At 46.0% G+C, this 27,113-nt stretch overlaps 1 protein-coding gene across 1 annotated transcript; it reads right to left on the bottom strand.

Moving 5' to 3' along the window:
• Positions 1-12,707: 12,707 nt before the first annotated feature.
• LOC140711635 (histone-lysine N-methyltransferase PRDM9-like) lies at positions 12,708-26,533 on the bottom strand. The gene is given in 10 exon segments (XM_073014946.1): positions 12,708-13,915; positions 13,918-14,243; positions 14,245-14,308; positions 16,207-16,400; positions 17,379-17,446; positions 17,847-18,118; positions 18,324-18,425; positions 19,532-19,688; positions 22,749-22,798; positions 26,446-26,533. Coding segments are annotated over 10 exon segments (2,529 nt in total).
• Positions 26,534-27,113: the final 580 nt, after the last annotated feature.

Consider the following 27,113-nt stretch of genomic DNA (forward strand, 5'->3'; position numbering starts at 1 on the left):
CCGCGGTGAGAGGGGGCGGGGGGCGGGGCCGCGGTGAGAGGGGGCGGGGGGCGGGGCCGCGGTGAGAGGGGGCGGGGGCGGGGCCGCGGTGAGAGGGGGCGGGGGGCGGGGCCGCGGCGAGAGGGGGCGGGGACCGGGGCGGGGCAATGGGAGGGGGCGGGGCGGGGAGACGGTGCTGTCCTGCTCTGGGACCTGGGAACTTTTTTTTTTTGAGACGGAGTCTTGCTCTGTCGTCTAGGCTGGAGTACAATGGCGCGATCTCGGCTCACTGCAACCTCCGCCTCCTTGCCTCAGCCTCCTGAGTAGCTGGGATTACAAGCGCCTGCCACTACGCCCAGATAATTTTTGTGGTTTTAGTTGGGATGGGGTTACACTGTGTTGGCCAGGTTGGTCTCGAACTCCTAACCTCGTGATCGGCTTGCCTCGGCCTCCCAAAGTGCGAGGATTACAAGCGTGAGCCACCGCGCCTGGCCGGGAACGTCTTTCTTCTTGTCAAACTGCGTTTCCAGTTCTTGGGTGGTCAGCGTGGGTTAGTTGTAGATGAAAAATTAGGCCACTCAAAGTCAAGGGAGGAGACCCCTCTCAGCAAAGGTTCGGAGTATTCTGGCTTACAACTACTTTGGGACTAGTTAGGAAACATTTATTTGGGATTCAAACACACATGACATTTGTTGTGGATTCTGTTTATAGGAGATAATCCCAAAGAGAGGCTCACACCTGTTATGGCAAATGCCCATGGGTGCCAGAGACCAGAGACAACCAGACTGGCCCCAGTGGGGAAAAATTACCTAAACACCAGGGTACTCTGCAGCCCTTTAAAAAGCATGAGGCCCAGTTGTGTGTAAGATGAGAATTCTCCTGCAAAACAACTAGTGACAAAGGACAAAACAGTGTATAAAAGGGGGGAAGCTTGTAAATTCGTATCTCGCTTTCACTGACTTGCAAGGATTAGCTAATTTAATCCTCATAACAACCTCATGCTGTATTGTTGTCCCTACCTTACAAAGCAGGAACTGAGGCACAGGGAGGCCATGTATTGGAATATTTCATAAAAGGAGACACAAAAGTCATCCCAGTGACCACCTCTCGAGATAGGCAGTTGCAGATGGAGTATATTTATTTTTACTGTTTAACCTTTTGTACTCTGAGAAATTCTAGTGGGCTTGTATCACTTTTTCAGAAGTCTCAAATGTTATAAATAAAGTGACAAAACAATGATCAGTCCTTTTGGGGGTTACCATGTAACCTTCCCCCTCTCCTGAGACTCTCCCTGCAGGGAAGGAGAAGCTAGTGGCCTGAGGAGGGAGAATGGCAGACCAAGGAGTTGTCAGAATTCCTCTCCTGGCCTCTCCAGGGTAAATCCCCCATCTTGCACCCACCTAGACCAAGAGGGACTGCAGGGTCCCCTTTCCCAGGGAAACTGAGACCCTCGGCTATGCCTGACCTCCTGGCATCTGCCCCTCTCTGAAAACCAGGGTCACCACTGGGATGTCATGTGCTGTGCTCTGGAAACTTCCTTAATGAGATGACCAGGCTCCACACCCCAAGGCCTTTTTTTTTTTTTTTTTTTTTGAGACAGTGTCTCACTCTGTCAGCTAGGCTGGAGTGTAGTGGCACGATTTCAGCTCACTGCAACCTCTGCCTCCTGGGCTCAAGCAATTTTCCTGCCTCAGCCTCCTGAGTAGCTGGGATTACAGGTGTGTGTCACCACGCCCGGCTACTTTTTGTATTTTTAGTAGAGACAGAGTTTCACCATGTTGGCCAGGATGGTCTTGAACTCCTGACCTCAGGTAATCTGCCTGCCTTGTCCTCCCAAAGTGCTGGGATTACAGGTGTGAACCACCGTGCCCGGCTGAACACCCTGGGGCCTTTATGGCACCTTCAGGCAAATTTGAAAAAGAAGCGTCATCTTCAAGACTCTTATCTTCCAGAAAATTGTCATAATAAATATCCAAGTAGCCTATCTTTGGTTTTTAAATAAGTTATAATAAAATACAAAAACATTTCAAAATTATAAAGATGTCTGCAGTGATGGAATAATGTCTGAGATACGGAATAATGACACACTGTACATCCTGAACACATTTTTCTGTCTGTAGAGCCAACCTCCTCCCTCTGACTCGTTGGAACACTTATTTTATTTTGTGGAATGAAGTGTTGCCTGATTCTAGAATTGCAAATGAGGTCAATTGAGATCTTTAAACTGAGTTTGTTGTAGTTTTGTCTTCAGACAGGTTTCTGTTCTCCTGCAGAGACTGGGAGACAAGAGGCCTCACCCTTGCTGATGATCACCTTTCAAAGGGAGGGCTCTCAGGCTTTGAGAGAGGCCCTTCTGAGTCGCAAGACATGCTTACAAACTGAAAGCTTTTTAGTAAACGCTCCAAGAAAGGGAGGTCGGGGCCTATCATCAGAAGTTGGCTAGAGCAGAGGTCCCCAAACGGGCCACATAGTAGGAGGTGAGCGCATGGGCAAGCGAGCAAATGAAGCTTCATCTCTATTTCCAGCTGCTCCCCATCAGTGGCATTAGGCCTCCTGAGCCTCCAGTCAGATCAGCAGCAGCGTCGATTCTGATAGGAGCACGAACCCTATTGTGAAGTGCGCCTGTGAGGGATCGCGGTTGTGTGCGCCTTGAGACTCTAATGCCTGATGGTCTGTCACTGTCTCCCAGATGGGACCGTCTCATTGCAGGAAAACGAGCTCAGGGCTCCCACCGATTCTGCATTATGGTGAGTTGTGCAATTATTTCATGATATATTGCAGTGCGATAATAACAGAAACAAAATGCACTGTAAATGTTCATTTGAATCATCCCAACCCTCACCTCAACCCATCTGTGGAAAAATTGTCTTCTGTGAATCCAGTCCCTGATGCCAAAAAGTTTGGGGACACCTGGGCTGGAGCATGGTGAGATTTCCTCACTGCACTGAGCTTTTGCAGGCGAATGTTTTAGTGGAAGCAGCAAGGGTGCAAGTGCTGCTGGGCCATCCTGGGGGTGCTGTCTTACGCTGCTGGAAGCCATGCTGGATACTTCTGTCAAGTCTCCTAGTGTGAGGGTTTGGATGAGTTGTCATATGCTGAGGGTTCAGCAGTTCTCCGTGGGTCCCTGTCCACTTCATTGGTCCCTAATAATTGTTTCTGAGTGCGGAAACTAAATTTTAGCTTCATTTCACACATACTGCCTCTAGCCGTTTTTCTCTACTGCCTCGCTTAGCCATTTTTCTCTACTGCCTCGTGTATTTTGGGAAGTTACAGCTTGACTGAATCAATCTCAGGTAATCCCTTTTATTCTCATAGGAAAAATCACTAAGGGCACTTCTACATATCTTCTTTAGCTTTGTCAACTGAAGAATGATGAGGTTTCCCAATTTGGAAAGAAAAGGTTTATTTCTCGTAAAGAGTTGCAGCCTGGTCATTTGGACAGGCTGGAAAGCATAGCCTCCGGCCAGAAGCCAGAAATAGGCACTTCAAGGAGCAGAAGACTAAGACGGGGATTTCACTGAATGGCTTGGCCAAATATACATACCCCCATAAGCTATACGAGAAGTCATGAATATGTATGAGAGGAGAAATGTGTGCATTCGTGATTGAGCTTCCTGCCTCTCCCTGGGTCCAGTGTTCAGAAAATGGCACTGTTAGCATGACCTGAGGGTGGAGTTTTTGGGCCTCTGACCTCCAAGGTGAAGTAGAAGACTCAATGACCCTCACTATGCATTATCTGTAGACGGGCTAGAACCACTGCCTGGTCATTGTCTGTCGTCCGGCCGGAACCACTGCCTGGTCATTGTCTGTCGTCCGGCCGGAACCACTGCCTGGTCATTGTCTGTCGTCCGGCCGGAACCACTGCCTGGTCATTGTCTGTCATCCGTCCGGAACCACTGCCTGGTCATTGTCTGTCGTCCGGCCGGAACCACTGCCTGGTCATTGTCTGTCGTCCGGCCGGAACCACTGCCTGGTCATTCTCTGTCGTCCGGCCGGAACCACTGCCTGGTCATTGTCTGTCGTCCGGCTGGAACCACTGCCTGGTCATTCTCTGTCGTCCGGCCAGAACCACTGCCTGGTCAATGGTCTTTCAGCAGGGAGGAATGCTGGTTAGTTGTGTCGAAACTGCAAAAATGGAAGGACCATAGTTTGGCACTTGATTGATATCAGTGGTGGAGTCTCCCCAAAGGGCCGATTGCTGTTTAGCCCTTTGGGAAGAAAGCCTAATGGTGGTTAGTGAGGAAGGGGGTATAACAAGGTATGTCTGAACTCCTGTCCAATCATGGCTGGGAACTCAGTTTTCAGGCTTTCTCTGGAGTACCCTTGGCCACAATCAATTGTGGGGTTGTTTAAGTGTGTATTGGCTGGGTGCAATGGCTCACACCTGTAATCCCAGCACTTTGGGAGCCCGAGGCAGGCAGATCATGAAGTCAAGAGATCGAGACCACCCTTGCCAACATGGTGAAACACTACTAGCTGGCGTGGTGGCATGCACCTGTAGTCCCAGCTACTCAGGAGGCTGAGGCAGGAGAATCGCTTGAACCCAGGAGGTGGAGATTGCAGGGAGCCGAGATTGCACCACTGCACTCCAGCCTGGTGGCAGAGTGAGACTCCATCTAAAAAAAAAAAGGTGTATCACCTTCAGCCTCGCTCTCTCTCTTCCTCCTGCTCTGGCCATGTGATATGTCTGCTCCCTCTTTGTCTTCTACCATAATTATAAGTTTTCTGAGGCCTCTGCAGAAGCCAAGCAGAGACTGCAATGCTTTCTGTACAACCTGCAGAACCATGAGCCAATTAAGCTTCTTTTCTTTATAAATTACCCAGCCTCAAGTATTTATTTTTTCTTTTCTTTTCTTTTTTTTTTTTCGAGATGGTGTCTTGCTCTGTTACCCAGGCTAGAGGGCAGTGGCGCAATCTCGGCTCACTGCAAGCTCCGCCTCCTGGATTCACGCCATTCTCCTGCCTCAGCCTCCCGAATAGCTGGGACTACAGGCGCCCACCATCACACCCAGCTAATTTTTTTTTTTTTTTTTGTATATTTACTAGATATGGGGTTTCACCATGTTATCCAGGATGGTCTTGATCTCCTGACCTAGTGATCTACTCACCTCGGCCTCCCTCCCAAAGTGCTGAGACTACAGGCATGAGCCACTGCGCCTGGCCTCAAGTATTTCTTTGTAACAATGTGAGAACAGAGTAATACAGAAAATTGGTACCAGGAGTGGGGCATTGCTATAAAGAGACCTGAAAATGTGGAAGTGAGTTTGGAACTGGGTAACAGGCAGAGGTTGGAAGACTTTGGAGGGCTCAGAAGAAGACAGGAAGATGAGAGAATGTTTGGAACTTCCTAGAGACTGGATAAATCATTGTGACCAAAATGCTGATAGTGGTGTGTGTAGTGACGCAGGCTGACAAGGTCTCAGATGGAAATGAGGAAGTTATTGGGACTGGAGCAGAGGGCATTTTTGTTATGCCTCAGCGAAGAACTTGGCAGCACTGTGCTCCTGCTCTAGGGATCTGTGAAATTTTGAACTTGAGAATGATGATTTAGGGTAACTGGTGGAATAAATTTCTAAGCAGCAAAGCATTCAAGATGTAGCCTGGCTGCTTCTAACAACCTATGCCCATATGTGTGAGCAAATAAATGATTTAAAATTGTAATGTATATTTAAAGGGTACACAGAGGGTAAAAGTTTAGAATGTTTGCAGCTAGGCCATGTGGTAGATAAGAAAAGCCCATTTTTAGGGGAGGGATTCAAGCAAGCTGCATACATTTGCATAAGTTAAAAGGAGTCAGGTGCTAATAACCAAAACAATGGGGAGAAGGCCTTGAAGTAATTTCAAAGACCTTCAAGGCAGCTCTTCCCATTACAGGCCTGGAGGCCTAGGAGGGTTGAATGGTTTGGGCCAGCCCCAGACCCCTGGCAGCCTCGAGATGCTGCTCCCTGCATCCTTGCCACTCCAGCTTCAGCCATGGCTCAAAGGGGCCCAAGTACAGCTCTGGTGGCTGCTTCAGAGCGTGCAAGCCATAAACTTTGGCAGCTTCCATGTGGTGTTAAGCCTGTGGGTGCGCAGAGTGCAAGAGTTGAGTCTTGGGAACCTCTGGCTAGATTTCAGAGGATCTATGGGAAAGCCTGGATATCCAGGAAGGAGCCTGCTGCAGGGGCAGTGCCCTCATGGAGAAGCTCTACTACAGCAGTGGAGAGGAGGGGAAATGTGGGATTGGAGCCCCAACACAGTCCCCACTGGGACACTGCCTATTGGAGCTATGCGAAAGGGGCCACCATCCTCCAGACCCACCAATAACTTGCACCCTGTGCCTGGAAAAGCCTCAGGCTCTCAATGCCAGCCCATGAGAGTGGCTATGGGGGTGCTGAACCCTGCAAAACCACAGGGTCATAGCTGACCAAGGCCTTGGGAGCCCACCCCTAGCATGCTTGGATGTGGGACATGGAATCAAAGGAGATTATTTTGGAACTTTAAGATTTAGTGTTTGGCTGGGCGCGGTGGCTCAAGCCTGTAATCCTAGCACTTTGGGAGGCCAAGACGGGCGGATCACGAGGTCAGGAGATCAAGACCAACCTGGCAAACATGGTGAAACCCCGTCTCTACTAAAAAATACAAAAAATTAGCCGGGCGAGGTGGCGGGCGCCTGTAGTCCCAGCTACTCGGGAGGCTGAGGCAGGAGAATGGCGTAAACCCGGGAGGCGGAGCTTGCAGTGAGCTGAGATCCGGCCACTGCACTCCAGCCTGGGCGACAGAGCGAGACTCCATCAAAAAAAAAAAAAAAAAAAAAAAAAGATTTAGTGACTTCCCTGCTGGCTTTTGGGCTTGCATGAGGCCTGTAGCTCCCTTCTTTTGGGTGATTTCTCCATTTTGAAATGGGAATATTTACCCAATGCTTGTACTCCCATTGTGTCTTGGAAGTACATAACTTGTTTTTGATTTTACAGGCTCATAGGTGGAAGGGATTTGCCTGTGTCAGATGCAACTTTTGAGTTAATACTGAAATGCGTTAAGACTTTGAGGGACTGTTGGGAAGGCATGACTGTATTTTGCAATGGGAGAAGAACATGAGATCTGGGGGGCAAGGGTTGGAATGATACAGTTTACATCTGTGTCCCCATCAAGTCTCATGTTGAATTGTAATCCCTGGTGTTGGAGGTGAGGTGTGGTGGGAGGTGACTGGATCATGGGGGTGGATTTCTTACGTAGAGTTTAGCACCATCCCCACTTGGTAGTGCTTTCATGACAGTGAGTGAGTTTTCATGAGACCTGGTCATTCAGAAGGGTGAGACATAGCCCTCTTCCCTCTCTCTTGCTCCTGCTTCCACCATGTGAGATGTCTCACTGCCCTTTGCCTTATGCCATCACTGGAAGCTTGCCAAGGCCTTCCTACAGGCAGAAACCACTATGCTTCCTATACAGCCTGCAAAACCATGAGCCAACTAAACCTCTTTTCTTTATAAATTACCCAGTCTCAGGTGTTTCTCTATAACAATGTGAAAATGGAATAATACAGAGGGCTTATGATTTTATATTTACTTCTCAGATTATGTTTTAGTAGAAGAAAAGAGCTAAGTGAGCCGAGTGCGGTGGCTCACACCTGTAATGCCAGCACTTTGGGAGGCTGAGATGGGTGAATCACAAGATAAGGAGTTTGAGACCAGCCTGGCCAACATGGTGAAATGCCATCTCTACTAAAAATACAAAAAATTAGTAGGGCATGGTGGCGTGTGCCTGTAATCCCAGCTACTCAGGAGGCTAAGGCAGGAGAATCGCTTGAGCATGGGAGACAGAGGTTGCAGTGAGCTGAGATCACACCACTGCACTCCAAACCTGGGCAACAGAGTGAGACTCCCGTCACAGAAAAAGAAAAAAAAATAGAAAAGAGCTAAGTGTAGCTGTGGCAGGCCAGGTCTCACTAACACAGGCTTCTGTTACAACTGTCTCAGCCCTGACTGAGTAGTTAGGTTAAATATTAAAAGCTAATTGAGCCAGTGCCCTTGTAGTGGGACAAGCCACAGACAAAACCCCTCAGACACTGAGTTAAAGAAGAAAGCGGTTTATTCAGCCGGGAGCGTCAGCAAGAATCCTGTCTCAAGAGCCGAGCTCCCTGAGTGAGCAATTCCTGTCCCTTTTAAGGGCTCACAACTCTAAGGGGATGCGCATGAGAGGGTCGTGATTGACTGAGCAAGCAGCAGGTACGTGACTGGGGGCTTCGCGCACCGGTGATTAGATTGGAACAAAACAGGACAGGGATTTTCACGGTGCTTTTCCATACGATGTCTGTAATCTATAGATAACAGAACCAATTAGGTCAGGGGTCGATCTTTAACTACCAGGCCCAGGGTGTGGCGCTGGGCTGTCTGCTTGTGGATTTCATTTCTGCCTTTTAGTTTTTACTTCTTCTTTCTTTGGAGGCAGAAATTGGACATAAGGCAATATGAAGGGTGGTCTCCTCCCTTACCCTCATACAAAGCCTGGAATGTAACAAAGAGCCCACTAAGAGTTTCTCCTAGGCCTTTCCTGGGCCTTGAAACATGACAAGATAATGAAGGAATTCTTAACAGGACCCTTTTAGGATTAAACAAGTTTTTTGGGGGGTCTGAAGAAACTCCTCACACTACCACAAGTAAGTTTATTGAGGGTCTAAAGGAACTCCCCAAGCCTCCATGATTTAGCAGGAGATAAGGGTAATCACCCCAGCACCTGGACCCATTTAGTTTAAATACATTTCTGAGGCTCCAGAGAAGATTTTCAGGACTCAGATCTTAGTTAATAGATTAGAAGTTAACCACTTACGTCTTTACATGAATGCACACTTACACATAGACATAGAGCTTAGAAGGTATATAAGCTTTGGAAAACCTTGTAATTTTGAGTTGGTCTGGTGATAATTTCCAGGTCTTCTCCCTGTAACTGGTTACAAAAATAAAAATTCTTTCCTCTCCCAGTTCGTCCGCATCTTGTTATAGGTGATGAGAACAAGCAGCCCGACCCTCGTTTTGGTCTGGGAGCATAGTCATGGCTTAGATCACTGCAGTGGAACAGAAAAGGCTAACTATAATGATAGTTATATATAGATCTGAAGCTGCTTTACTTGAAATGTCTCTGAACTGGCTGATATGTAGGACAATCCTTTACATGTTCTAGATTGTAAAAGAAGATAATAAAAGAAAAATAGCTCAGAGCAGTCTGAGCCATGTGAGGTGTGCAAATTTTATCAGGCCCCCAGTGACACAAGTGTGGGACTTCAATCATGCTCTCTACACCTATGCCTGGGGGCAGTCGTTTAAAGGCATCTAGAAATCCTTTCCACCAACTGCCCTGTGGACTCAGAAACTGAGTTTCCAACTATTAGCCTTCGTTTTTGTTTATTTTCATAGAAAATTCCCCTCATTAAATGCCTGATGGCTAGTACCATCTAGCAGACACCCTCTACTACCAAGTCCCAACTGGGGATTCCACTGGCTTTAACTGAATGAGAAAAGGGACTTAGATTGTTCAAAGCAGGGAACTGACTCGATTTTGAGCACTCCATTTCCCCTCTTGACTCTCCATGCCCTGGGGACATTTTGGTCTGAGAGCCCTTCTCTCACTTCAAGAATCAGATTCAGAACCAAAGACTGAGCTTGTTTGTGGCAGCAAGGCTGATGGCCCATGCATCTGGGGCACTTCCTTCTTCTCCACACCACCCCTGTTCAACTTTCTTCTGGGGGAAACTTCAGAACATTTCAGTCATGTGTCTGCTGGGAGGTACAAGGAGGCTTGATTTCTGAGCCCTTCCAGGAGGACAGGAAGGCTTCTTCCTAGGCCTGCAGGGATGGTCTCTCTGCCCTCCACGAGCTTGGCTGGGTCTTGACAGAGAGTGTGGATCTTAATTTAAAAAAAAAACAAAAAACTATCCCTTTTCATAATCTTTTTTTAAAAAAGAGTAAGGTGTTTGTTTTTAAATTTTTGTTTCTCTGTAGGAGACTGAGGATCTAGGATTCCCCTGGAGGAAGCAGGGGCATTCCTTCTATGATTGGTGCCCTCAAGTGGACACACACATATACACACAAGTACATGCACATACATGTGCAGACACACACACAAAGTACATGCAAATATGTGTGTAGATACACACACACAAGTACATGCACATATGTGTGCAGATACACACACATGCACACACAAGTACATGCACATATGTGTGCAGACACATGCACACACGAGTATATGCACATAAGTGTGTGGATACACACATGCACACACACCTGTGGGATATGATGAGGTTTCTCTTCAAATAATCTGATCAATATTTTATTCTTTAAATCATAGTACCCAACCCACATCTGTGTGAAGAGACCACCAAACAGGCTTTTGTGTGAGCAACAAGGCTGTTTATTTCACCTGGGTGCAGGTGGGCTGAGTCCGAAAAGAGCATCAGTGAAGGGAGATGGGGTGGTGCCATTTTATAAGATTTGGGTAGGCAGTGGAAAATTACAGTGAAAGGGGATTGTTCTCTGGCTGGCCGGGGTGGGGGTCACAAGGTGCTCAGTGGGAGAACTTTTTGAGCCAGGATAAAGGAATTTCACAAGGTAACATCATCAGTTAAGGCAGGAACAGGCCATTTTCACTTCTTTTGTGATTCTTCAGTTGCCTCAGGCCATCTGGATGTGTAAGTGCATGTCACAGGGAAGATGATGGCTTAGCTTGGGCTCAGAGGCCTGACACCCCCTTTCTCCTTTTTTCCTTTTTGCCTTTGTTAGATGCCCAGGCATGCCACAGTACTAGGCGTTATCAGTACCAGCTCACATTCCTTTTCTTATTTGGAAAGAGGACTAACTTTCTAGTTCATTACAGACACCCCTTCCCCTTCCTCTCCACTTTCTTTTTTTTTTTTTTTTTTTTTTTGAGACAGAGTCTCACTCTGTCGCCCAGGCTGGAGTGCAGTGGCGCAATCTCGGCTCACTGCAAGCTCTGCCTCCCGGGTTCACGCCATTCTCCTGCCTCAGCCTCCCGAGTAGCTGGGACTACAGGCGCCTGCCACCACGCCCGGCCATTTTTTCGTATTTTTAGTAGAGATGGGGTTTCACTGTGTTAGCCAGGATGGTCTCGATCTCCTGACCTCATCATCCGCCCGCCTCGGCCTCCCAAAGTGCTGGGATTACAGGTGTGAGCCACCGTGCCCAGCCTCCACTTTCTTTTACTTGCCCACCTTATCTAAAAAAATCAAATGTTTAGCCAAGTGGGATTAGTTTAGATTGTATGACCTGACCCCGGCCAATGGGAAAAGGTACAGGGGCAGGACTTGCGTCAGGAATAAAGGCTCTCGTGCCCCTTTGTTCAGGTGTGCTCTCATGGTGACTGGCCAATGAGGCACTGTTCTGTGCAGAAATAAAATTGCTTTGCTAAGAATCTGTTGTTCGAGTTGTAGCAAGACAAGCCTCAGACAAAACTCCTCAGACACTGAGTTAAAGAAGGAGAGGTTTATTCGGCCAGCAGCATTGGCAAGACTCCTGTCTTAAGAGCCAAGCTCCCCAAGTGAGCAATTCCTGTCCCTTTTAAGGGCTCACAGCTTTAAGGGGGTCCATGTGAGAGGGTTGTGATCGATTGAGCAAGCAGGGGGTATGTGACTGGGGGCTGCATGGACTGGTGGTCAGAATGAAACAGAACAGACTGGGAAGTTTCACAATGTCTTTCTATAATCTACAGATAACATCAGTTGCTAGGTCAGGGGTCGAATTTTAACTACCAGGCTTAGGTCAGGCAGGCCCAGGCCTGGTTTCAGGTCTGGTTGCTTGCTTTCAGATCTGGTTCGTAGGTGCCGGGCTACCTGCCTTTAGTTTTGCTTCTCTTTCCTTTTCTGAATATAAAACAATATGAGAGGGTCTGTCTCTCTTCTCTCAGAGTGTTCAATTTCCTTAGGATTTTGAGTTTTATTCCTCACACACCCTTGAAACCCCCTACACTCACACAGATACACACACGGAGGGCACCCATGCATGCAGGCATGTAGCACATGTGAACACATATATACACATGTGTGTTCCTGTCTGGCTTTCACCTCTGGGGCTACAGAGATTGGAGGAAATCAGGAGAGGAGACAGGGGGAGCCAAAGGAGAGTATCGAGCAGAGGAGAGGGGTCCGTTAGGAGAAGAGGCCACACTTCCCAGGAGACCAGGGAGCTCCCTTTCCTGCTGCGACTCTCTAAAATCCTATGTTTATCTTCTTGGACTTGGGAATCGATTCTCCAGTAGTGAAACCAGATGGTCTCTGGTTTCAGATGGATCTTTCTGGGGGTTGGATTCCTGTGAAGACTTGAGCTGAACATATGAGTTCTCTGTGGCCCTTCTGGACTCTTCTTGCCTTCAGTAATAAGGGAAGAATGAGGTATACACTCGGGGTTCAGATTTGTATGGAGACGAAATTTATTAGAATGGGAGGCAAAAAACAAAAAATGGAGGGGATCAGTGCAGGAAAGAACCATACATGTTGACGTCCCCCGAACACTTACAGAACTATCCCCTGTTCTTCCTCATCTATAGTCATGAAACTGGTGGGTTTGTTTAATTAGTTATTTGTGATCTCCTTACACTCTCGGAGAATGTAAGGGGTCAGCAGATTTCCGCTGAAGCCACCTCAGAGCTGGGGTGTGCAAATGTGTGGTGACCACATTTGTCTTCTTGTGGCTATTGAGATAAAGTTTTATTACTAAAGACTTACTCATTCTTCTTGCAGACTAGGGCTTCTCCCCTGTGTGTGTCCTCTGGTGTCTGAGGAGGTTTGACTTAATGCTAAAGCCCCGCCCACACCCCCGGCAGACGTAGGGCTTCTCCCCTGTGTGTGTCCTCTGGTGTCTGAGGAGGCTTGACTTCCAGCTAAAGCACCGCCCACACCCCCTGCAGACGTAGGACTTCTCCCCTGTGTGTGTCCTCTGGTGTCTGAGGAGGCTTGACTTCCGGCTAAAGCCCCGCCCACACCCCCGGCAGACGTAGGACTTCTCCCCTGTGTGTGTCCTCTGGTGTCTGAGGAGGCTTGACTTCCGGCTAAAGCCCCGCCCACACCCCCGGCAGACGTAGGGCTTCTCCCCTGTGTGTGTCCTCTGGTGTCTGAGGAGGTTTGACTTAATGCTAAAGCCCCGCCCACACCCCCCGCAGACGTAGGACTTCTCCCCTGTGTGTGTCCTCTGGTGTCTGAGGAGGCTTGACTTCCGGCTAAAGCCCCGCCCACACCCCCGGCAGACGTAGGACTTCTCCCCTGTGTGTGTCCTCTGGTGTCTGAGGAGGCTTGACTTCCGGCTAAAGCCCCGCCCACACCCCCGGCAGATGTAGGACTTCTCCCCTGTGTGTGTCCTCTGGTGTCTGAGGAGGCTTGACTTCCGGCTAAAGCACCACCCACACCCCCGGCAGACGTAGGGCTTCTCCCCTGTGTGTGTCCTCTGGTGTCTGAGGAGGTTTGACTTAATGCTAAAGCCCCGCCCACACCCCCCGCAGACGTAGGACTTCTCCCCTGTGTGTGTCCTCTGGTGTCTGAGGAGGCTTGACTTCCGGCTAAAGCCCCGCCCACACCCCCGGCAGACGTAGGACTTCTCCCCTGTGTGTGTCCTCTGGTGTCTGAGGAGGCTTGACTTCCGGCTAAAGCCCCGCCCACACCCCCGGCAGATGTAGGACTTCTCCCCTGTGTGTGTCCTCTGGTGTCTGAGGAGGCTTGACTTCCGGCTAAAGCACCGCCCACACCCCCGGCAGACGTAGGGCTTCTCCCCTGTGTGTGTCCTCTGGTGTCTGAGGAGGCTTGACTTCCGGCTGAAGCACCGCTCACACCCCCTGCAGACGTAGGGCTTCCCCTCTGTGTGTGTCCTCTGGTGTGTAATAACATCTGACTTATCACTGAAACCTTGCCCACACTCCCCATACTTGACTTTTTCAATTCTTGAGATTTCTACCCCACAAATAATTTGCCTGTGTTCCCTGGATTCGCTTTCTGGCCTGTTCTGGACTCTTCTTCCATCATTCTTTCTCCCACTCTAGAGCTCCCCATTTGTCCTTTGGGTGGGCTAGTAAAAGCCCTTAGAATCTCCCTCTGCCATGTCCTTTTATTCAAGAGTTTGGACCTTTCTTTGATCTCTTGACCTTTGGTTTTGTCATTACAGCTGGATGGATCAGAATATTGCTGCTCCTGATTCTGATCCCCTGGGCAGGGATTCTCTGATTGGAGGAGTTTTCTTGCAGATGGTCCTGGGAAGTTCTGAGAGGAGTGATTGCGTTCCACATGTTGACAGAAATTTCTGACTTGAAAAGGCCAGACAGCATGAGGGACATGGATAGATCTCTGGCTTTGGTTCTGAAAGAGGAAGTTTTTGGTCAGGGCAGACGTTTTGTTCAGGCCTTACCACATACAAAGGTATGAAGATCAAATGAAAACCAGTCATTCTTCATATGTTAACAATGCAAACTCTCTCCTAGCAAGTGCTGGATGGACCTTTACAGTCCATTTTTCCATTCTACTTTTATTCACTACATCTTAAAAAATTCAGAAATCCCACATCTTGGGCCTTTTCTACACATCAGCCAGACGAGGTAAAACCTCAAGCAGCACCAGGGGCAGCGTCATTTCTTACATAGATGGAACTGCAGTGACCTTCCCCACAAGTCCTATAGTCTTCCCTGATCACCCTCTGCTACATCCTCCCTCCCTGGTCCCTGGGCACTTTTGCTGACACGAGGTCTTCAGTTATTTTATTCTACTGAGAAATAACACTCTTGGTGACTTAGGTGAGATTGTCCTTAGTGACTTCCTAAGAGGGGAAAAGGATCTATTAGGAGCACTCAGCCTGGAGATCCACAAATGTGGTTAAAGAGAAGATGTGTGAGCAAATCTGAATTTGAGTCTCCTCATTCAAAAGGACATATTTAATTGAGGACTGTTATGTGCCTGGTTGTCCATCACGAGGTGGGATTCAGGTTGGCCAACACAGAGTGGTCCAGGTCCCACTGACTAAAAGACTCGGTCCTGCTGCCCCAACTAGGTGCATGAACTGCTTCTATTTCAGATTCCACAAATCATAAAATGAGAATATGCTCTTTCTCAGGCTGCACATCAAGTATTCATGTTTGAGTTATTTCATTCAGTCTGAGCCCATTTCAAAAACAATAGGAAGTCTTGTTTCAAAATATATCCCTGCTCAGGCTTACCTCCGTGCTCCCCACCTTCATCCTGCCCACCATTCTCTCTCACCTAGAAACTGGAGCAGCTCTGAGGGGATGACCCACCGCAGCCTGTTTTCCAAGAATGAACCAAAGCTGAACTATTTCTGGCCTCAGGACCATTGCACTAGCTGCGCCCTGTGCCTGGAACTCTTGGCCCACAGGCACTTGCACTTCTCAAATGCTGTCTCCTAAGAGAAACCTTCCCTGACAATCCCCTGCAACACTCTACTGTCACCTCACACTGACCCCAGGTCTCACACTGACCCCCAGGTCTCACACTGACCCCAGGTCACACACTGACCCCCAGGTCTCACACTGACCCCAGGTCTCACATTGACCCCAGGTCTCACACTGACCCCCAGGTCTCACACTGACCCCAGGTCTCACACTGACCCCAGGTCTCACATTGGCCCCAGGTCTCACACTGACTCCAGGTCTCATGCTGATCCCCAATTATTCTTTCTGGATTCATTTTCTTCAAAGCAGTAATCACTGTCTGATATTACACATATGTCTGTATGTCATCATATGGTTCCCTAATTCACATGTCATCTGTTCAAGAGCAGTTTTTCCAATTGTCTTGATCAATCTGTATTTACACTTCCTGAAACATCATCTGGCAGAGAGTAGGAATTCACATGACAGCTAATTGAGATAATGAATGAATGAATAACAGCACATGTATATCATTAATAAACATCACAGAAATGCCAGAAGAAACTACCTTATTGGGAGAGCTGGTAGGTGTTTGAGAACTTGATTTTTGTCTTTAAGTCTTTCAGTACTATATGCTGTTAAATACTTTGTGCGTGAAGTACTTAGAATATAAAATCAAAACAAAGATTTAAAACAATAAAAATTGTTCCAAAGAGGCAAAGGCATATAACATGAATATTTAATTTTGGAAGCCACTGATGTGAAATTTTACTGACTCTAGATGGTATTTTACTCTCCTTAAGAGTTAAACCATGAAAATTCTCTAGGATAATTCTTTCTTTCCTGTTCTTTTAAAAGAGTAGTAGTGATGCCTACCTCTCCCGGCCATGAGCTCTTTCTTCCACTTGCTGCCCCACTTGATGCCCAGTTCCTGGCCGTACTCATCCCCATAGCAGACCAGCAGTTCACAGCCTGGATTAGTGACTCGGCAGGTTCTATAGAAGATCTGCCTGTGGTACTGGAAGGCCACCAGGTTCTGCTCTTCATCATCCCGGGCACAGTTCACATACCTGGGGTCAAGACAGGCAAAGGGAAAGAAAAGAGGCAGTGAGTTCCCAGTATCTGTCAGATCCAGGTCTGACCCATCACCTGCTGGTCTAGGCCTCCATGGTCTAGTGCTGACCACTCCCCCACCACTCCTCTGGGAACCTTCTGCTCATTCCTAAATCTCTTCCACAATGTCATATGAACTTGCACTTCTGACTACACTGCTCATCCTGCCTAGAATGCTTCTCTGCTGTGCCTAATTAGCCATTTTTTCAAAGCCCAACTCCAGACCTACCTCCACCTTGACTGGCCATAAAACACATTGACCTCTAGCTTCTCTAAACTCTAAATTAATTCTGTTTTATACACAGAGCTTGGTGCTGGATCATGTGCTCTGTTTCTAGATTAGCACACATCATTCTACACTCAGCCCAAGTCCATCTTTCTTGGATAGGCGTTCCTCTAATCACCCTACAGTTCACTCAGGTGCCATTCACCTGACTTCGCCAGATTCCCAGGGAAACTTAGAAGTCTTCTTCTCTTGGCCCAATAACATAGAACAGTAATAGTTGATTCGTTTCTCTATTCTCTGATAGAACGAGAGCCCATTGTGGAAAGGGGCTGGGTCATCCTGAAGCTCGCTTCTGTTCAAGTAGTGAACTTCACTTCCTAACCTGGAATATACTAAGTGCTTAATAAATGTGGATTACATATATTAAAGCATGAATTCAGTGTCCCCCGTGAATCTAGGCTTCTCAAGGTTTATCTTGGTGCCTCAATTTTGTCTAACATACATATTTATGTTTTGATATCAATAAATCATAATATCTATATTTTTGTTATTTATTTCTAAATGTTGACAGCATAAAACAGCATTGTATGGAGAAAAATAGAAATAGGGGATGTGAAAATCATTGAAGGAGGCATAATGAGAAAGAAGGAGATCCAGGTTTGTGAGAGATGAAGGTTCTGTCTGAAACTCAGAGAGCTACTGGCCTTACCTCATCCAGTTGGCCCAGAATAAATCTTTTCCATCCACATACTCATAGCAGTTTCTCCCCTTGGTGATCTGAGTTTCAGAAAAATAAGGTAAAGCTTTTTAGAGGGTAAAAATCAGAAGAATTGTTTTACTCCACTGTCATCAATGGCCTTTGGGCCTGCAGAGCTTCAAATGCCAACTGAGACCACATGGCCTGCACCTTAGTCATCATCTGCACATCTCAGTTGGTTTGTCTAGTCAGCGCAGAAGCTCCACAAGGGAGGATGCACTTCTTTGTCTTTGTACCACTTTGTTCCCAGGTACCCTCTGATCTCTAAATAGGAGTTCCATGTTCATGCAAGGACCCTTGAGTACACAGAGCTAACCATGTTATCCATACCTATATCCTAACATGTAGAAGGTGATGTGTCACCAAAGGCACAGAAGGGATGTAGGAAGACAGAACAGGGAAACAGTAGGCTCTTCTTACCAGCCAGGAGTATCCATTGTTGGCTGCCTCTTCGTCTTCTGTAATTCGGCCCTCATAGGGGCCAAAGTGCAGACCCAGCGGCAGATCAGATGCCTCGTTCCATACTCCAAGCCCAGCCTGAGGGATGCCTGATGGCCCAATTCTCAGCCCCGGGGGCAGACTGAGGGCTGAACGGTTGGGATGCCCTTTGTTCACTGCATTGTCCTTTACAAATGTAGGGGGCCCATGAGCAGCACAGCTGTCAATGAAGAAGTTCTGACACGTCTCACAATCTGGAAGTGAGGGAAGCAGTGATTAGGAAAGTTATAATGCATGTTCCTCGATATAAGAGCTTCAGAAAGAGTTCGGTGCTCACATTATTTAGCCCCAATCTTGTACTCTAATTCGTTAGAGTGAAGGAATGATTTGTGGGCCAAATGATGAAATTATTGTACCAGGACATAACAGCAAGCTGTGAGAGTGGCCGAAAGGGCCGACAGAGGTAGTCATCATCCTGCAGCTCGCTGACCTCTTTGTATGCATGACCCTTTCTTTCTCTCAGGCTATACATCTTTCCTTCAGTCTCCTTCCTCCTGAGCTCTAGGTTGGAGAAGAGTAGATGGGTAAAATTGGGAGTCTGGAGTGTTCGTCCTTGTTTCATAAGAAAATGTGAAATCTCCTACCATCAAATTAGCATCTACCTTTCTACATACTCTAGTCTCCCCTTCTTTACAGCTTCAGAGAGACTTAGACCCCACACCTACACTGACTATAGATGCCTATTCAATTTTAGTTTCTGGCTGTTCTCATTATCCCATTAACCTCCCAACCTTTCTACTTACAAAATGGTTCATTCATGCATTTATTCATTTATAAAATATTTCTTGAGGGCACATTTCATCTTAGGTCTTGAAAAAAGGCCTGGGCATATAACACCAAGAAAGTATAATCTCTATCAGAGATCTTCTATAAACTAGTTGACGTGTGATGGGAGAGGAAATGTAGAACTGCACAAAAGAAGATCTATTATCAGAGGTATTTATTGGACGCCTTGCATGTATCAATTCATTTATATTTAATTTAATGATTTCAAGCAATATATGAGCTGTATATACTTGGTCTCATTTTACAGATTACATTCAGGAGCTCAGATAATTTATAAGATTTGCCCAGGGCCCCAGTGCTTCTATGTGGATTATAACTCAAGTGAGTGACCAAAGTTAATGTTCTTACATGCTATTCAATAGTGTATCCAAGGCTGGGCATGGTGGCTCAAGCCTGTAATACCAGAATTTTGGGAGGCTGAGGTAAGCAGATCACTTGAGGCCAGGAGTTTGAGACCAGCCTGGTCAATATGGTGAAACCCTGTCTCTATTAAAAATACAAAAATCAGCTGGGCATGGTGGTGCACGCCTATAATGCTAGCTACTTGGGTGACTGAGGCATGAAAATCGCTATTTTCATGGAGGCAGAGGTTGCAGTAAACCGAGATCACGCCACTGCACTCCAGCCTGGGTGACAGAGTAAGACTGTCTCAGTGAACAAATAAATAATTTTAACAAAATACTGCATCTAACTTCTGCTCTCACAGTTGAGTCCAGCTTAAACCCAGGCCTATCCAAAGTCCACCCCATATAGGTAGACCATACTCATCAACCTTTCTAGAGGACATAGAGGGACTAAAGTCCCCCCATGCTTTTTCTTACCCAGTTTTAGTCTAGAGTGCTGTCCAGAGGTACTTGCTTCTCCAGGAGGGGACGCTGGTTTCTGAGCCTGCTCTGAGCCACTTGTACTCAGTAAATTTGGCGTTCCTGACAATTCTTTCCAACTAGATTCATTATTGAATGATGTCTTGGGCATTTCCTTTAATGTGAGAGTCACATATTAAAAGATAACATGCATTTCTTTAGTTCTTTATGGCTTGCAACATGTTTTCATATGCATGACTCTAGTTAATGTTCAAACCTTGGAAATACCTAGAGTGTCTAAATACTAGAGGGAAAAGAAAAGGTCTAAGTGGGTAGTGAATCTGGGACTCTAACCCATGTCTTAAGGCTCTTTCCTTCAACTGTCTCTCAAAATGTTCTGTATAAGTTAAAGGGAAGGAGGAAGAATACTTGGGAAGACTAGCTGGAGAATCAACGAGATCTGTGAAAGAAGGGGATAAGGGCTTATAGAGAGAAGGAGGGAATCTTCCATAAAGTAGTAGACTTTTGATGGAAAGGGAAATGTAGAAAAGCAGAGGGACAAAGCACATCCAGAAAATGAGGTAATAGGGCAGTAAGGTTGGGAACAGAACAAAGAGATGATTGGCAAAAATATATCTAGACAACTAAGAAAATGATGTCAAAGTTGCATGTTGCCATATCCTGGAAAGAATATTTGGCTTTGGAATTAGAGTAGTTAATTCCTGTACCAATTCTGCTTGTCTGCTTGAATAAGGGTATATTGTTAGCTAATTCTCTTTAGTTTCCTGATCCAGAAATTGGCATGCATGCTTGTTTTTTTTTTTGGAGTCTTGCTCTGTTGCCTAAGCTGGAATGCAGTGGCACGATTTCAGCTCACTGTAGCCTCCACCTCCCAGATTCAAGAGATTCTCCTACCTCAGCCTCCCGAGAAGCTAGGATTATAGGCACCACCATACCCAGCTAATTTTTGTGTATTTATTAGAGACAGGGTTTCGCTAGGTTGGTCAGGCTGGTCTCGAACTCCTCACCTCAAGTGATCCACCCACCTCAGCATCCCAAAGTGCTGGCATTATAGGCAAGAGCCCCCACACCCAGCCCATGCTAATTTTTTAATTTTTTTTTTTTTGTGTGTGAGAGGGAGTCTCACTGTTGCCTAAGCTGGAGTGCAGTGGCACGATCTCAGGTCACTGCAGCCTCCATCTCCCAGGTTCAGGTGATTCTCCTGCTTCAGCCTCCTGAGTAGTTGGGATTACAGGTGTCCACTACCATGCCCAACTGATTTTTGTAGTTTTAGTAGAGATGGGGTTTTACCATGTTGGCCAGGGTGGTCTCAAACTCCTGACCTCAGGTGATCTGCCCACCTCCGCTTCTCAAAGTGCTAGGATTACAGGTGTGAGCCACTACCCCTGGCACTAATTCTTAATATTGTAGTGAACATGAAAGATAATAATGTTCACTAAGTGTTTTTTGAGCTACTTAATACAGTATGAATGTGAGATTAATAATTTTCCTAGCCGGGTGTAGTGGTTCACACCTGTAATCCCAGCACTTTGGGAGGCCGAGGAAGGCAGATCACCTGAGGTCAGGAGTTTTAGACCAGTCTGGCCAACCCCATCTCTACAGAAAATACAAAAAACTAGCTGGGTGTGGTGGCAGGCCCCTGTAATCCCAGCTACTTGGGGGGCTGAGGCAGGAGAACAACTTGAACTCAGGAGGTGGAGGCTGCAGTGAGCCAAGATCGCGCCACTGCACTCCAGCCTGGGTGACAAGAGTGAAACTCTGTCTCAAAAATAAAATAAAATAAATAAAAAATTTTTCTCACAGACTGGGTGTGGTGGCTCACATCTGTAATCCCAGCACTTTGGGAGGCCGAGGTGGAAGGATGGCTTGAGCCCAGGAGTTCAAGACCAGCCTGAGCTACATGGCAAAACCCTGTCTGTACAAAACACATAAAAATTAGCCGGGCATGGTGGTGCATGCCTGTGGTCCCAGCTACTCAGGAGGCTGAGGCAGGAGGATCACACTAACCTAGGAGATGGAGGCTGCAGTAAGCCAAGATTGAGCCATTGCACTCCAACCTGGGCGAAAGAGCCAAACCCTGTCTCAAACCATCGCCCGCTCCCACAGAAAAATAACAAACGAAAATTATCTCATAGTCCTGATATGATCTCTACAGTTGAAATCTAACTCAAAGATATTTTCGGCATCTCTTGACCCTGTTACTTATAGTTTAATTCATAAACTTGGAATCAGTCATTCAGAAAACACTCAGGAGGCTGTCAGAGGCCCTGAGCTGGGCTTGGGAGTTCTGAGAAGAATCAGGTATGGACTAGACTCCTGAAGAGCTCACAATGAAGAAGCAGCAGGCAGGCTAAACAAATAATTCCAAACAACATGGCAGTTCCCTAACTGGAGCCCAGAGGAAGGAGCTGTTACTGCCTTCTACAGGAATGAGCATTTGAAATCGATTCCAGAAGAATATATTTTTACTTAATAGGGTATAACCTATATGAAGTCCTAAACCATTTTCTTATTTGTTGTTTCTCAATCTTCAAACCTGAAACTCCTCAGGGCTGGAAGCTGCTTCTTCTGATCAGAATGGGTCCCTTATGAGGGTAGGGACCCTATCTCCTTCTGGGACCATCCACAGTATGAATTGTCTATTTACTTGGAAGCTTCCCTTAATCAGAGTGTTTTAGTACAAATCTCACTTTACCATAACAGAGACAAACTGAGGTTGAAAAATCAGTTGGACGAATGATGTAAAGACATGTGGGTAAGAGAGCATAAACTTTAAAAAACTATGAAACTTTTAATGATCTTGTAAGTGCTTTGGAGAAGGATTTTTGTATTAGACTGCACCAACACTTAATGTGAGCCCAGGGATATAATTGAACATTTTTATACCTCAGTTTTCTCATCTGTAAAATGGCTATAGTTATAGCATCTACTTAATAGGTCCTATATGTAAAGTTGAATAGGTACTATACATAAAGTTTATTCATGTAAAATGCTGAAAATAAAGTCTGAAAATACTGAGAAAATAACATCATGGTAGCGATTGTCGTTGCTGTTCTTATTAGCTCTTAAAATAATGATGACATCAGACACTGTGCTAAAGAGATCAGGAAAGGAAGGCAGTAGTTCCTAGGATAGTCTGTACATTCTCCTTCTCTTACCTGTATTTGCATCTATGAGGAAAGTTTCTTGTCAATAGGATTTGGGAAATACTTACCTTCTGGTGTTTACTCTGTTCCACTCTGAAGGCCATCCAAGGAGATTTGACTAAAAGGTGATGAGAAATCAGTGGTTTGCTTGGTAAATATTTCCAAACTCTAGAGATTCTCTTTTTTTTTTTTTTTTTTTGATACGGAGTCTCCCTCTGTTGCCCAGGCTGGAGTGCAGTGGCACAATCTCCGCTCTCTGCAACCTCCACCCCCTGGACTCAAGCGATTCTCCTGGCTCAGCCTTGCGAGTTGTTGGGAACTATGGGTGTGCACCACCACACCTGGCTAATTTTTGTATTTTTAGTAGAGACAGAGTTTCTCCACGTTGGCGATGCTGGTCTCAAACTCCTGACCTCAGGTGATCCACCTGCCTCAGACTTCCAAAGTGCTGAGATTAGAGGTGTGAGCCACCTCGCTCGGTCTAACTCTGGAGTTTTTCATTAGAGACAGAATTCTGGATCAGAGAGTGATGATTCCAAGTATTATCCAAGGGCTATTTGGAAATGTTTTCTGAAGTGTCATTAAGGCCTACGCTTCTATTAGGGGCATTGCTAATTTTCTTAAGATTTAAAAAAATAGATAAAACTTCATCTTTGTTTCATCATATCTATTAAGATATACCTAATAAGGTATCTATTACATTAAGTTTTTAAATGTAAATTGATCTTTCCTGACAAACACACTGAACAAACTAGGAATAGAAGGAAATCACCTCAACATAAAAAGGTTGTATAAGACAAGCCCTTTTTTTTTTTTTTTTCCTGAGATGGAGTCTCTCTCTGTCGGCCAGGCTGGAGTGCGGTGGCGTAATCTCGTCTTGCTGCAAGCTCCGCCTCCTGGGTTCACTCCCTTCTCCTGCCTCAGTCTCCTGAGTAGCTGGGACTACAGGCACCTGCCACCACGCCTGGCTAATTTTTTGTATTTTTAGTAGAGATGGGGTTTCACCATGTTAGCCAGGATGGTCTTGATCTCCTGACCTCGTGATCCGCTCACCTCGGCCTCCCAAAGTGCTGGGATTACAGGCCTGAGCCACCGCGCCCGGCTGAAAAGCCTGTTTTTAACTTCACAGTCGATGAAAAACTGAAAGCCTTTCTTCTAAGATCATAAACAAGGTAAGGATTTTCAGTCTTGCTACTGCTATTCAATATAGTCCTGGAAGTCATAGCCTGAACAATTAGGCCAGTAAAATAAATAAAAGGCATCCAAATTGAAAGGAAGAAGTAAAATCATCTCTGTTTGCAGATGACATGATCTTACATGCAGAAAACTATAAAGATTCATTAGCTGGGCGTGGTGGCAGGAGCCTGTAGTCCCAGCTACTCGGGAGACTGAGGCAGGAGAATCACTTGAATCTGGGAGGCAGAGGTTGCAGTGAGCCGAGATCATGCCACTGCACTCCAGCCTGGGTGACAACAATTAGGACACTTGCTCATTGTTGGCGGGTAGCGTAGTCTGTTTGCTGCTGCTTTCCTAGAATGCAACGGAGTGAGTAATTTCTGTTTTCTTATGTTCTCTGCATTCCCTGACCCTCACTTTTTGTGTAGAGTTTTGTTTGTCACCTGATGAATAGAACAAAACTTGATTGTGCCCATTAAACAGGCAATTCATGTTTTCAAAAGATAAGCATTATCTTTCCTTTATCACTTCTAATAATTCAACTCTGTAGTCCTGATCAGTGTGGCTTACAAACTGGAAGACAAAAGACATTTTAAAAAACCTAATAGCTAAGTTAGTTTTTGAAGCCATTAATATTGCTAAAATTATTGCTATAGAAAAGAGAAAAAAGCATGCTGAATAGAACTCTGTTCTTAGAGATTTCTCCTGAAAAAGTCACATGTTATTTCTTCTCACCTCCATTGGCAAAAAAAAAAAAAAAAAAAGGCTATGTGGTCATACAAAAATTTAAGCAGGTGGGTTGGAATAGTCAGAATGCATTCATAAAAACTGAACTGAAAATATTTGGAGAACAGCACCAGTGACTATCGTGAATGCCAACATGCATCCCTAACAACCCCGTGCTGTTACTCTCCAAACTTTTTATGTCTTGCAAAGTATTAGAACTTCCTATCTGAAGCCATACCACTCAGAGGGACTGCAAAATACATAATGACATCTCTTTTAGGATGTCCTTAGAGAATTCAAGGAAAAGAAGTTAAATAATTTATTTTTTTTTTATTTATTTTATTTATTTTTTTTTTGAGACGGAGTCTTGCTCTGTTGCCCAGGCTGGAGTGCAGTGGCCAGATCTCGGCTCACTGCAAGCTCCGCCTCCCGGGTTCACGCCATTCTCCTGCCTCAGCCTCCCGAGTAGCTGGGACTACAGGCACCCGCCACCTCGCCCGGCTAGTTTTTTGTAATATTTAGTAGAGACGGGGTTTCACCGTGTTAGCCAGGATGGTCTCGATCTCCTGACCTCGTGATCCACCCGTCTCCGCCTCCCAAAGTGCTGGGATTACAGGCTTGAGCCACCGCGCCCGGCCGAAGTTAAATAATTTAAAAAGTGCTTTTGGGTACGGCTATTTAGCAGTAGGGGGTAAGATTAGAGATAGATTGTAAAGATGATAGTAGGGTTTGGGTTAGGATTAGGGTCTGCGTCAGAGTCAGGGCCGGAAGTATGGTTAGAGGTGGGGTCATGGTCAGGGTCAAGATCAGAGTCAAGGTCAAAGTCAGGGTCAGAATTAGGGACCAGGGTAGGGTTTAGGGTCAGGGTCAAATTCTAGAGACAGGATTGGGGTTAGGAGTAGAACCAGAGCTTTGTTCTCCTCAGGACCCACCTGAGAAGAGGCCATGGCTTTGGAGCACCTGGCAGTGTGTCCACAGTGAAGACCAGAGTTTCATTGTCCTCAAGACTGACCTGGGGAGATGTGGCTGCGGGCCAGTGAGGAAGGTGAGGCAAAAGCTTCCTGTCTGCTTCCTGGGTGCTAAAGGGAGCTCTACCATGGGCTTTACTTCACACTTTATATTCTGCAAGTCTTGTTTTACGAAAGCATCCCTTCCTCGAGGCTTTGGTTGCTCATCATCACAGCGTGTCATAACATGTGGTAAGATATGGGTTTGCTTCAGCAGGAGATCTTGGTATAGAGAAAGGAGAAATGCTTAGAGCCACTGTCAGGACAGTTGGGATGAAAGCTGGAGATGGGCAGAGGCTGGAGGAAACATGTGCACCCCCTGTAAACACTTTTATTCATGTTTTCATTACTCATTTTCCTTACAGTGTTAAATTAGTAAAAATAGTATTGAAAAATTGAAAAGTAGGCATATTAAAACTTGCAACATTATTTAAGTTTCAATATATTATTTGTACCTCATCAACGTTTTTTATTTTGTTGAGAAAGTCAAAGGTTAATTGGCAGCATATTTTAAATAGTAGATAGAATAATGTCTGTTTTATAAACATTGACATCCTACATTACATGTGTGAACCCTGAAAATCTGAGACAGGTCTCAGATTTTTTAGAAAGTTTATTTTGCCAAGTTTGAGGATGCGCCCATGATGCCTCCCCAGGAGGTCCTGACAACACGGGCCCAAGGTGGTCGGGGCCCAGCACACTTTAGGGAGACATGAGACATCGATCAATGTGTGAAAGATGTACCTTGGTTCAGTCCAGAAAGGTGAGACAACTTGAAGAGAAGGCCAGACCGGGAGCTTCCAGGTCATAGGTACGTCGGAGACAAATGCTTTCATTCTTTTGAGTTGCCGGTTACCCTCTCCTGATGAGGCACTCACATACGCATTTCTCTCGGTGAGCAGACGGGTGACTCTCAGCGGGAGTCCTGTGTTGGAGACAAGCATTCTGACCTGTAGCTGATTGCAGGAGCTTTCAGGAAAGCATCAGTGGGAAATAATATCTAAATGACAAAAGGTATGAAATGGCTGTGATGAAAGATCTGATGAGAGTTCATTATACCACAACTGACAAAGATATCTGATTTTTTTTCTGTGGCATACAACCTTTAAAATAATAACTGCAATTATGACTCATAACTCTATACCAGAACATAACATGAGTAAGGAGGACATTGACAAATTTCCAGGAATTTTATATAATTTCTGAAAACATAACATTTTACCCATACAAATATAACACAGGGAAGGTTAGGTATCTCTTTTTATTTGTATATTTTGTATGGTTTTCCTTATAAAATATTACATCCTATTTTTCTTGCAAAACATGCCCTACTTTTCTTACATACTTTGCATACAGTTGTTTCTAGTTATTCTATTATTTCTAGTAGTGTTTTTTGTTTGTTTTTTGAGACAGAGTCTCGCTCTGTCCCCCAGGCTGGAGTGTGGTGGCATGATCTCAGCTCACTGAAGGCTCTACCTCCTGGGTTCATGCCATTCTCCTGCCTAAGTCTCCTGAGTAGCTGGG

Source organism: Chlorocebus sabaeus, chromosome 5 (assembly GCF_047675955.1).
Source record: "Chlorocebus sabaeus isolate Y175 chromosome 5, mChlSab1.0.hap1, whole genome shotgun sequence".
Taxonomy (NCBI): Eukaryota; Metazoa; Chordata; class Mammalia; order Primates; family Cercopithecidae; genus Chlorocebus; species Chlorocebus sabaeus.